We start from the raw sequence: 12,624 nt of genomic DNA, 5'->3' as shown, positions 1-12,624 counted from the left end.
CCGAAACTTGTTTAAGAGGTAAGAAACAAAGGCTCAAATAAGCCATACGATCACCGCTGCCTTCTCCACCATTTAATAAGGTCATGGATGTTCCCAAGTCGTCTTCACTTTCTTGCCTGATCACCATATTTCCTAACTCTCCATTGTCTCCAAGTATCATATTCATAACATCAGAGCACCCAAACCACTGAAAAGGTGGAGAAATCCTAAGCTTCTTTCCATCTCAGTCTTGATTGACAGACTCCCTTCCCAGAGATGATAACATCTGTGCACATCCTGCCCCGTACCACTCCCCACTGCTCCCCTAGTTTTGATCCCACACGAAGAAGAAAATATTTTTCATAAGTGTTCTGTCAATCTCTTTCAGAGTATTGCATGGCAGAATGGGTTAGTATATTTGTGTTTGTGGTTTATTCCAAAACATTCCATTTCCAGTAAGTACTTCCTTGGGAAAACACACACCTCAATATTCAGAGTTCATAGTAATTCATGAATCAGTCCTAGAAATAAAAATGTTCATGCACCACTATTATCTCCACATCCAAATACAAGCCTCCGTAGATAATGCTGACACCATTCCTCAATGCAAAGCAGTTAAGTCTGAACAAATCAGCTTCCCCATTCTGGATCCTGCCCTTGTACACAACTTGCAACTCTAAGCGTGGGGCCTCAGACTACATAAATTATAAGATGTAGCAGCAGAATTAGGCCATTTCAGGCACAAAACTGTTGACAATCCTGCAAGTGCAGCGTGACTACAATCTTATAAATGCTCAGAATTATCTCCTATCTCTTATATTCTATTCTCCTTGAAATAAATGCCAATGTTGCATTTGCCTACTTTACCACAGACTCAACCTTTAAATTAACCTTCTGGAAGTCTTGCACAAGAAATCCTAAGTCACTCTGCACTTCTGATGTTTGAACCTTCTCCCCATTTAGGTAATAGTCTGCATTACTGTTTCTTTTACCTAAATGCATTATCAAATATATACTAACACTGTTTTCCATCTGCCACTTTTTTGCCCATTCTTCCAATTTGTCGAAGTCCTGCTGCAAACACGTTGCTTCCACCTCACTATCTACCCCTCCCCATCTTTGTATTATCTGAAAACTTTGCCACAAAACCATCAATTCCATTATCCAAATCATTGACAAGGTGAAAAGCAGTGGTCCCAATACTAACCCCTGGGGAACACCACTAGTCACTGGCAACCAACCAGAAAAGGAACCTTTTTATTCGCACTCACTGTCTCCTACCTGCCAGGCATTCCGCTATCCATGCCAGTATCTTTCCCCATAGTGCCATAAGATTTTATAATATTAAGCAGCCTCCTATGTGGCATTCTATCAGATACTTTCTGAAGATCCAAGTAAATGACATCCACTGCCTCTCTTTTGTCCACCCTGCTTGTTACTTCCTCAAAGAATTTGAACAGATTTATCAGGCAAGATTTCCCTTTACAGAAACCATGTTGACCATGCTTATTTTATCATTAGTCTCCAAGTACCCTGAAACCTCATCCTTAATAATAGACTCCAACTCTTTTCCCAACCAGAGGATAGGCTAACTGGCCTATAATTTCCTTTCTTTTGCCTTCCTCCCTTCCTAAAGAGTGCAGTGACATTTGCAATCTTCCAGTCCTCTGGGACCATGCCGGAACCAAATGATTCTTGAAAGATCATGACCAATGCATCCGTTATCTCTTCAGCAACCTCTCTCGGGACTCTGGAACGTAGTCCATCAGGTCCAGGTGACTTATCCACCTTAAGACCTTTGAATTTGCCTAGCACTTTTTCCTCTGTAATAGCAATGGCATTCACTACTGCTCCCTGACACCCAGGGACCTTTGGCACACTGCTAATATCTTTCAAAGTGAAGACTGATGCAAAGTGCCCCTTAATTTCATCTGTCATTTCTTTGTCCCCCATTACTACCTCACCAGCATCATTTTCCAGTTGTCCAATATCAACCCTCACCTCCGTTACCCTTTTTATATAACGGGAAAAACTTTTGGTATCCTAATTTATATCATTCACATCTTAAATGGATCTACATTCTGTCTTCAGCTAACAGAAATATTGCCACATACAGACCTAATTCTGAATGGCACAGTACCAGTACCAGTCGTCACCACTCTTTTCGCGGTTGTCACCAGTCTTTCCTGGGTGTCACTGATGAACTCGGTGTAAGCTGTGTACATACATCTGTTGATGCTTCTGGACACATCTTCAGTGATGTTCCTGGAATCATCGGGTGTTTCGGGTCTTTCAACATCATACAACCTCCTCCAGGTGACCCAGCCGGGGCTGATATTTCAGATAGGCATTTAATTACTAGTTATATTCAGCGCATTGGAGGATGCATGACCATGATTGCACTTTGCAAATTTTGCTACAAAAATGGTTTCCCATTGCCTTTTACTGGGCAGTGTCTTTACAAGATGGGTGACCCCAGCCATTTTCAATACTCAGAGATTGTCTGCCTGGTGTCAATGGTGTCATAACCAGGACTAGTGATATGTACCAGCTGCTCACGAGTCAATTTCATTTCAGTTTGCAAGAATCTGCCTCAAACAGTTGCTGAATCCCAGCCCCCCCCTTCCCCTTTTCTCTGCATCCTGCCAACTCCATCTAGTCTCTTGCAAACTGGTTCATCATAAACTTACCATCCACTCAGTCTTACTTTTCCTTTTGAATTAGCTGGCCTCACTAAATTACCCAATAGCATTCAACTCAGAAAATATGCAAGATGTCATTTGGCTCACTAGTTTGGGGAAGGACAGGCAGATGACCAGGCAAGATTACCCTTTCAGTGGGAGATCAGTAGGGAGGGACAAGTGGATAAGGGACTCGTGTAGGGGGGCAATCCCTGAGAAAAACAAAGTGGAGGGGCGAGAAAGATGTGCTTGGTGGTGGGATCTCTTTGGCGATGACGGAAGTTACAGAGAATTATGTGCTGGACGCGGAGGCTATTCGGGTGGTAGGTGAGGACAAGAGGAGCCCTATCCCTGGTGTGGCGGCGGGAGCATGGGGTGAGGGCAGATATGTGTGAAATGGAAGAGATGTGGTTGAGGGCAGTGTTGATGGTGAAAGAAGGGAAGCCCCTTTCTTTGAGGAAGGAAGGCATCTCAGTTGTTTTGTAATGTTTGGCTCATCCTGAAAGCGGATGAGGGAGAGGGAGAGACAGAGAAACTGAAAGAAGGAATGGCATTTTTACAAGAGACCGGGTGGGAAGAGGTACAGTCCAGATAGTTGTGAGAGTTGGTAGGCTTATGAAAGATATCAGTACGTAGACTCTAGCAACAGAGACAGAGAGATCAAGAAAGGGGAGGGAGGGTTCGGAAATGGACCAGGTAAATTTGAGGGCAGGGTGGAAGTTGGAGGCAAAGTTAATGAAGTAGATGAGCTCAGCATGGGTGCAGGAAGCAGCACCAATGCGGTCATCGATGTAGCGTAGGAAGAGCTGGGGAGCAATGCCGGCGTAGGCTTGAAACATGGACTATTCCATGTAGCCAGTAAAGAGGCAGGCATAGCCAGGACCTGTGAGAGTGCCCATGGTTTGAAGGAAGTGGGAAGAGCTGAAAGAGGGATTGTTGAGGATGAGGACCAGTTCTACCAGATGGAAGAGAGTGGTTGTGGAGGGGAACTGGTTGGGTGTGTTGCCTAGAAAGAAGCGGAGAGCCAAAGGCCCTCCTGATGGGAGACAGAAGTATATAGGGACTGGACATCTAGAGTGAAAATGAGATGATCAGGGCCAGGGAACCTAAAGTCATTGAAAAGATCAAAACTGTGTCAAGTGTCATGGATGTAGGTAGGAAGGGACCTTACTAAGATGGATAAAACAAGAATCGAGGTATGCAGACACAAGTTCAGTGGGGCAGGAGCAGGCTGAAACAATGGGTCTACCTGGATGGTCAGGTTTGTGGATCTTGGGTAGGAGGTGCTGGGTAAAGGAACTATGAGGTTGGTGGTAGTGGATGGGAGATCCCTAGAGTTGATAAGATCAGTGACGGTGCAGAAAACAAAGGCTATGTGCTTCTTGGTGGGGTCCTGTTCAAGGAGTATGTAAGAGGAGGTGTCAGGGAGTTGCTGCCTAGTCTCGGCAAAGTAGAGGTCAGTGTGCCAGACTACTACAGCACCCCTCTCATCTGCAGGTTTGATGGTGCGGTTGCGATTAATGCAGAGAGAGTGGAGCACAGCATGTTCAGAGGGAGTGAGGTTAGAATTGGAGAGAGGAGCGTTAAAGTAGAGGCTGTTGATGTGGTGTTAAAATTGAGACATCTGAACAACATCTGTTTCCACAACCTCGTCACTCTCTGAAGATTGTGGGGATAGATGTTGTTAAGACCTCAGACAAAAGGTTGGGTATGTTTGACTAATGTTCTGCCTATATTTCAATGCAAGAAGTATTGTAGGAAAGGCAAATGAGCTCAGGACATGGATCAACATCTAGAATTATGATGTTGTAGCCATTAGTGAGACTTAGTTGCAGGAGGGGCAGGACTGACAACTCAATATTCTGTTGTTTTAGACATGTCAGAGTGGGAAGGATTAAAGGAGAGGGATGGCTTCACTGGTCAGGGAAAATTTTACAGCAATGCTCTGACTGGAGAGCTCATCTACTGAGGCATTATGGGTGCAAATGAGGAATATAACTACAATAATGAGGCTATATTAAAGACCACACAATAGTCTGTGGGATTTAGCAGAACAAATTTGTAGAGATATCGCAGGCTGTTACGAGAAACACAAGATTGTTATAGTAGGTGATACTAACCTTCTACATATTGAGTGGGACTCCCATACTGTAAAAGGACTAGATGGGATACAGATTGTCTAACGTATTCAGGAAAGATTCCTAAATTAGTACATAGAAGTCCCAATGAGAGAATGTGCAATTCTTGATCTTCTAATAGGGAATGAGACAGGGCAGGTGACAGAAAGAGATAGGTCTGGTCTGCAGGTTGAAATTCTAAATTGGAGAAAAGCCAATTGTCATGACATCAGAAAAGATCTGGCAAGTGTGCATTAGGACAGGCTGTTTTAGGGCAAAAGTGTACTTGGGAAGTGTGAGGCCTTCAAAAGTAAAATTTCGGGAGTATAAAGCCCGTATGTGCCTATCAGAATAAAAGGTTTAGGGAACCTTGGCTTTCAAGACATATTGAGGCCCTGGTTAAAAAAGAGGAGGACATTTCAGGTATAGGCAGGTTGCAACAAATGAGGTACTTATGGAATATAAGAACTGCAAGAAAGAAATCAGGAGGGCATGAGATTGCCATAACAGACAAGGTGAAGGAAAATCCCAAGGGATAGAGTAAAAGGATTGCTAGGGATAAAGTTGGTCCTCTGGAAAATCAAAATGGTGATCTATGTGTGGAACCAAAAAAGATGGGGGAGATCTTAATGGATTTTTGCATCTGTATTTACTCAGGAGATGGACACAGAGTCTGTAGAAGTGAGGCAAAGCAGCAACAAGGTCATGGAACCTATACAGATTAGAGAGGAAGAGGTATTTGTGTCTTGAGGCAAATTAGGGTGGAAAATCCCCAGGGTCTGGCAAGGTGTTCACTCATACCCTGTGGGAGGCAAGTGCAGAAATTGCAGAGTGCACTAGCAGAGATATCTAATCATTCGTAGTGACATGTGAGGTACCAGAGGATTGGAGGTTAGCTAATATTGTTCCGCTGTTTAAGAAAGGCTCTAAAAATAAACTAGGAAATTATATACTGGTGAGCCTGACATCCGTAGAGGGAAAGATCTTGGAAGGTATTATAAGCAACTGGATATATGAGTTACTTGGAAAGACATGGACTGATTAGGGATAGTCAGCATGGCTTTGTGCATGGTAGGTTGTGTCTAATCAACATTATAGAGCTTTTCAAGAAAGTTACCAGGAAGTTGATGAAGGCAAGGCAGTAGATAAGGCATTGGATAAGGTCCCGCATGGGAGGTTGGTCAAGAAGGTTCAACCACTTAGCACTCAAGATGAGGTAGTAAACTGGATTAAACATTGGCTTTGTGAGGGAAGCCAGATGGTTGCTTCTCTGACCCTGGAGGCCTGTGACTAGTGGAGTGCTGTAGGAATTGGTGTTGAGTCCGTTGATGTCTGTCACCTATATCAATGATCTGGATCATAACGTGATTAACCGGATCAGCAGATTTGTAGATGACACCAAGATTGCGGGTGTAATGGACAGTCAGGAAGACTACCAGAGTTGCAGTGGGATCTGGACCAGATGAAAAATGGCAGATGGAATTTAATACTGACACCAAGGTTGCGGGTGTAATGGACAGTCAGGAAGACTACCTGAGTTGCAGTGGGATCTGGACCAGATGAAAAATGGCAGAAGGAATTTAATACTGACATCTGCAAGGTGTTGCACTTTGGTAGGACCAGTCAGGGTAGGCCTTACACAGTGAACGGTAGGGCACTGAGGAGTGTCGTACAACAAAAGGATCTGGGAGTACAGGTCCATAATTCATTGAAAGTGGTGTCACAGGTAGATATGGCCGTAAAGAAAGCCTTCATAAATCAAAGTATTGAGTACAGGAGATGGGATGTTATCTTGAAGTTGTATAAGACTTTGTTGGTGAGGCCTAATTTAGAGTATTGCAATTTTGGTCACCTACCCTACAGGAAAGATGTAAATAAGTTTGAAAAAGGTACAGAGAAAATCTACAAAGATGTTAGCACGACTGGAGGATATGAGTTGTAAGGAAAGATTGAAAAGGTTAGGACTTTATTCCTTGGAATGCTGAAGATTGAGGGGATAGGAATATATGAAATTATGAGGGGTTTAGATAGGGTAAATGTAAACAGGCTTTTTCCACAGAGGTTGGGTATGACATCATGGGTTAAGGGGTGGAAGGTGAAAAGTTTCAGGGGAACATGAGGAGAAACTTCTTCACTCAGAGGGTCGTGAGAGTGTGGAATGAGCTGCCAGCGAGCTTGATTTCAACATTTAAGAGAAGTTTGGGTAGGTACATGGATGGTAGGGGTATGGAGGGTTATGCTCCGGGTGCAGGTCGATGAGAATAAGCAGTTTAAATTGTTTAGCATGGATTAGATGGGCTGAAGGGCCTGTTTCTTTGCTGTACTTTTCTATGACTTTGTTGTTGCAACTTTAAAATTTACAAGATACTTGGCAATTCACATGCACTTCTCTTTATTTCTCCTTCCTCAAGTCTGAACTTAAATCCTGTCGTTTCAAGTCCAAAGGATAAATTTACATGGCTGATTGTGAATTTTCAGCCTCATGCGCATAGCAATATTAAATGCATTCTACAGCTCTGTTACCTTGGGTAGCTTCAATTCTTTTTCACACCATTCTTCTCCACAAAACAAGGTTTAGGTCCTTATCTATTATTAATTTTCAGCAAGGAAGCATTCAGTAAATACAGATTAGTATGTGGAAAACAAAAAGAGCTCAAGTACATGGAAGCCTCTAAATATGGAGCACTTTCCAAGGCTGGCCTAGTATATTTAAAGTTCATCTCAGACTGTGGATATGCATGCATCTTTTTGACATATACCGCACCTCCCTACCATACATGACACACTGCCCAACTCCATTATTGACCCTCCCAAACAAAAATGTCCCATCAGAGACATCTTCAGCACTTCACCTTATCTTGGTTACTGTCACTGCGTGCTTCAAATCAGCCATCATGATCCTGTACCAAAGAACTCTACAGTTTCAGAACTAAACCACTACTGCCTGGTGGCACTGACACCAATCATCATAAAGTGCTTTGAACGGCTGGTATGGGTACATCTCAAAAACTCCATACCTGACACATAGGGCACACCCCCAACCTCAGTGGAAAAAGCCTGTTTACATTTACCCTATCCAAACCCCTCATAATTTCATATATTCCTATCCCCTCAATCTTCAGCATTCCAAGGAATAAAGTCCTAACCTATTCAATCTTTCCTTACAACTCATTTCCTCCAGCCGTGCTAACATCTTTGTAGATTTTCTCTGTACCTTTTTCAAACTTATTTACATCTTTCCTATAGGGTAGGTGACCAAAATTGCAATACTCTAAATTAGGCCTCACCAACAAAGTCTTATACAACTTCAAGATAATATCCCATCTCCTGTATTCAATACTTTGATTTATGAAGGCTTTCTTTACGGCCATATCTACCTGTGACACCACTTTCAACGATGCTTACTGCCACAAATGCTTACTGACGGCAATGCACACAAGATACTGCAGGAACTCAGCAGGCCGGGCAGCATCCATGGAAAAGAGAAAATGGTTGACATTTAAGGCCAAGACTCTTCATCAGTCCTGCTGGAGATTCTCGTCCCTAAACAGCGACTGTTACTCATTTCCATTGATGCTGCTTGGCCTGCTGAGTTCCTCCAGCATTTTGTGCGTATTGCTTTGATTGCCAGCATCTGCAGATTTTGTCTTGTTTGCTTACAGACAGAACTGTTCTGTGACAGCTGCCATAGCATTTATCATATACCTGGCCCTGCCACACCTGACAAACAAGGACACATGTCAAAACACTGTTCCTGGATTTCAGTTCAGCATTCAACATTATTGTCCCACAGATCTTGGCAAATAAACTCATACTCCCTGGTCTAATGTGCAACTACATGTTATACTTCCTAACCCACAGATCTCAGACAGTTAGGATGCACAACCACTCCTCTCTCCCCATCAGCCTTAACGTGAGTGCCCATCAGGGCTGAGTGCTGAGCCTAATGCTATACTGTATACTCTGCTCACACAAGGCTGCACGGCCAAAGACCCAAGCAATGACATTGCCAATTTCACTGATGGTGGGGCTTATCGCCAACAACGATGAGACAACCCACAGAGAGGAGGTGGAAGGGCACAAGGCCTGGTGCCAGGCAAATAACATCTTCCTCAATGCCAATAAGACAAAGGAGATGTTCATCTATTTCAAGAAAATCCACACAACTTACACCCCTCTGGCGGTGCTGCGTCGGATCCTGAGTAACAAACATTTCGTTTTCCTTTACACTCATGTAGTGAAGAATCTTGAATCCAACCCGATGCACTTTTACAATAACAACGCCAATGAGTCCCACAACATCCCACCAATCTTGTAAACGGAGGTTCTCACCATGCATTTCCAACTGTGAAAATGAGTGTACATCATAATTGTATTTATAAAAAAAACATTAGTACATCTAACTCATTTCTTTGTACTGTATAAACTGATTATTTAAATTGAATATAATGATTTAACAGCAAGCAACCAGCAAAGGGATCATCTGTGACTGCAAGTTTTTGGACCTGTTTTATTTGCATCACAGCTGAGGACGTTACCAATGACAATTGCATACACAATGTTGCAGTCATACGTCCGAGCTCCTTGTGTACAGTACTCTGTTCGTAGATGGATCATTTGTTTCCCACGGAACCTTTAGCGTGAGCTTTTACGTGTGGGGGGACGGAGGGAACAGTACGGTTGTGCCACAGGGAGATGGCGTTGCCGGAGCAGGAAGCTATTCGTGAGTTCGTGACCGTAACGGGCGCAGAGGAGGAGCGGGCGCGGTTCTATCTAGAGTCCGCGGATTGGGACTTGGAGGTAAGGCCGGTGTCCGAGGGGTGGAGGGAAGATGGCTGTAGGTTGCCGCCATCAGGGCTCTGCCGGCTTAGGCTGGCGTTTGGGCCTGTAGTAGTGTACCGCTAAATGGCGCCGGGTTAGTGCGGTTCTCCCTGAATTTGATCCCCCTTCGGGGTAGGGTGATGCTCGCCGTTTTCATCTCCCACTTCTCCCGGGGAGAGGTTGAGGATGGCGTGGTGATTCAGCAATATCAGGGGCATTGTGGGATCCAGGCCCAAGGACCCCCCGTCGCGGCAGATCTGGGTTTGATGTCTAGGTGGTTCTGAGCTGGGGGGATGATTGTAGATGGAAAAGTGCAAGGTCTTGTACACCTGATTTGATTCCATTATCGTCCTTGAAATGGTGGGTACGTAGCATTATAGCATTTGCCGCACGGGACAGGGCCTTCCATTCTGCAAGTCTGTCCCGCGAGTCCCTTGTTTATCTTGAGGCTTTCAGTGTTTTTACCCTTTGATTTATTTTTCTGTGATTTCCCCCAAGTCCTGCTTTGCAAGTTGCAGTTACAGAGAGCTGTTACAAATTTTACATGTCAATCACACTATATAGCAGGAAACGAAGTTTATCTTAAATTCAAACAACAGGAATTCTGCAGATGCTGGAAATTCAAGCAACACACATAAAAGTTGCTGGTGAACGCAGCAGGCCAGGCAGCATCTCTAGGAAGAGGTGCAGTCGACGTTTCAGGCCGAGACCCTTCGTCTTTTATCTTAAATTACGTACTTTTGATTGATTTCTATCCTACATTTAGCATCCATATTTCTGGTCTCTGGCTGGAATGATTATCCTAACCAAAAACCACCATATTATTGAAGTCACCTCTCAGTTTATTTTTCTCTTGGAGGATTCTAGTCTTTCTTGATGGATATGAAGTTCTATTTCTCACCTTCTTCTATTAAGTCTATGAGCCAAATACTGTGACAAGTTTATGTAGTTTACTTGTTTAGTAAGAGGAGTATTTTGTAATACCCAAATGCTGGATCACAGTTTTAACAGAGTGGGTGGTTATCCTTTGAGAGTGGTGTGGTGACCATGTAGTCTGCTGCTTGGGTAAAGCAGATTCCTGAATGCCAATAATTGTTTTAACAAGGGTTGAAATTGCAATGATACAATAACTGATTTTTTTGGGGTGTAATATTTATTGTATGCTGTGGACATTGTGAGCAAGCCTAGTACTAATTGCCTCAGGAAGGTGGTACAATAGTGAGTAATTACGTTGAAGAACTGCATTCTGTGTGGTGAAGTTGCCACACTATTATTGGTTAAAATGATTTTGTCTTTTTGACTCAGTTGGTAATGAAGAAAGGAAATTTTATTTCTAAGTCAGAATAATAATTCAACTGATAATGTATAGTTACGTAACTTTTAATGAAACTTAAATTAAAAAGGGATCAAGTAGAGGTTTTCAAAATCTATATACCTAAAAATTGAAAGCATGACAGGGAGGTTTAAACTTGGTAACTGCAAAGTGAAAGTGAAAGTTTCAAACTATATTTAATTTGCAATGGGACTCTAACAAGTTTGTCATTACCAAAGAGAGATTGATAACCACTTGACAGAAACAAAATGATCTAAGCAAGTGTGATATAAGCAAGTGAAATAAAATTAGAGTTGACAGTTCAAGTTATAAATTGTTTCCATGTTTGATGTAGTTTCTGTGCTTTCCTTACCAAATGGGAAAAAAAAAATTGAAAGTGAATATTAAACCTTGAGGGGGAGATTTATGAAAGTGATGAGAAAACACAAAGGAAGATAATGCTGCAGTGAAGAAAAAATAAATTTGGCGGTGGTGTCGATGTTTGATGCAAACTGTGACTATTGAGATTGCAAATATTTTCATACTTTGTGCACTTCCAAAGATAATGAGCAGTTACAGTCATGGTGAGTGGAACAGTCACAGAATTCATTTGCCCCCTCCTGTTTTGAATGTATTAACAGTATGTGGTAAAGCTAATGATTCATCTGAATGAAACATTTTAGACAGTTGAGAACTAAACACGTTAAAGGTAATGCTGATCCATGCCAGTCTAAGAGTTGGTCCTGTTCTGTTCTGGTAATGACCTTTTTCATTGCTGAGTCATGGTGATCCATAGACTTTTAATTCCATAACATCAGCTGTTCTCTTGCTATTTCTGTCAAATGGCTGTTCTTCAATTGTTAGTTTACGAAGTCAATATTACTAATGTATTCTGATATAGTCAAAATCACGGATGAACTGTCCTTTGTTTTGATCTAGTTTCACAGCTTCTAGCAGAAGTCTCTTGATAGAGTTGAAGATCAGAAGCCATGAACGAACTTTCTTCTTGCTGGTGTAGATCAATAGCAACTCCTTACTAGCACTATAAGTTGAAGTTTTGCATGCAAAGTACATTGATCAATTGGCTTTATAGTTTAATTTATCCAGTATTTAATAAAGTTATCCTTAATTGAGAGTAGTCTTGTTTAGTGTAGGTAATTTGCATTGTCTTGAGTGCATGAGTGTGAGAGGTTCATGCTGGTGTGCGGCAAACAATACAGTAGTACAGTGAATTCTGCTGGTACCTTCTTGCAATTGTGAATAGTGTAATTCTTAGCATCCTGGACTTTATAAATGGAAGCATAAACACAAGAATGCAATGTTTAACCTCTATGAAACAAAAAATAGTTGCACTGTCAATGCTGGCTGGACCCTCAGGGAATGTGAAGGACCAAGAAAGAAATTGTTAAAATCGCCCCTTGGAAAGGAAGAACAATTACATGGACGTGCCACAGAAGCTTGGGTTATTCACCAAAGATACAAGTTTAGGATTAACTTGATATTTTGAATTTTGTGAGGGACCTGGGTAAAGTAAAATAGATGCTACAATATCAGTGAAAGGTAATTTATAAAAGAAGAAAGCTGTAACATGGGGCAAAATGTTTACACCCACTAGGTAGTTATAATGTGGATATCACTGCGAGAAAGAGTGGTGGAAGCAGATTCAATTATCTTAATTTTTAAAAGGTATGCTTGCAAAGTTGCAATGCTTAGG

At 42.3% G+C, this 12,624-nt stretch overlaps 1 protein-coding gene across 1 annotated transcript in view; it reads left to right on the top strand.

Moving 5' to 3' along the window:
- Positions 1-9,425: 9,425 nt before the first annotated feature.
- The window catches only part of nsfl1c (NSFL1 (p97) cofactor (p47)), a 31,054-nt gene continuing 27,855 nt past the window's right edge, over positions 9,426-12,624 (top strand). Inside the window, exon 1 of the mRNA XM_063041414.1 lies at positions 9,426-9,577. Coding sequence (XP_062897484.1) covers positions 9,473-9,577 — 105 coding nt within the window. The 5' untranslated portion in view covers positions 9,426-9,472. The remainder of the gene's footprint in view (positions 9,578-12,624) is intronic.

Source organism: Mobula hypostoma, chromosome 2 (assembly GCF_963921235.1).
Source record: "Mobula hypostoma chromosome 2, sMobHyp1.1, whole genome shotgun sequence".
Taxonomy (NCBI): Eukaryota; Metazoa; Chordata; class Chondrichthyes; order Myliobatiformes; family Myliobatidae; genus Mobula; species Mobula hypostoma.
Note: the sequence above shows the minus strand (reverse complement) of the source record. Positions and strands in the feature narration are given on the sequence as shown.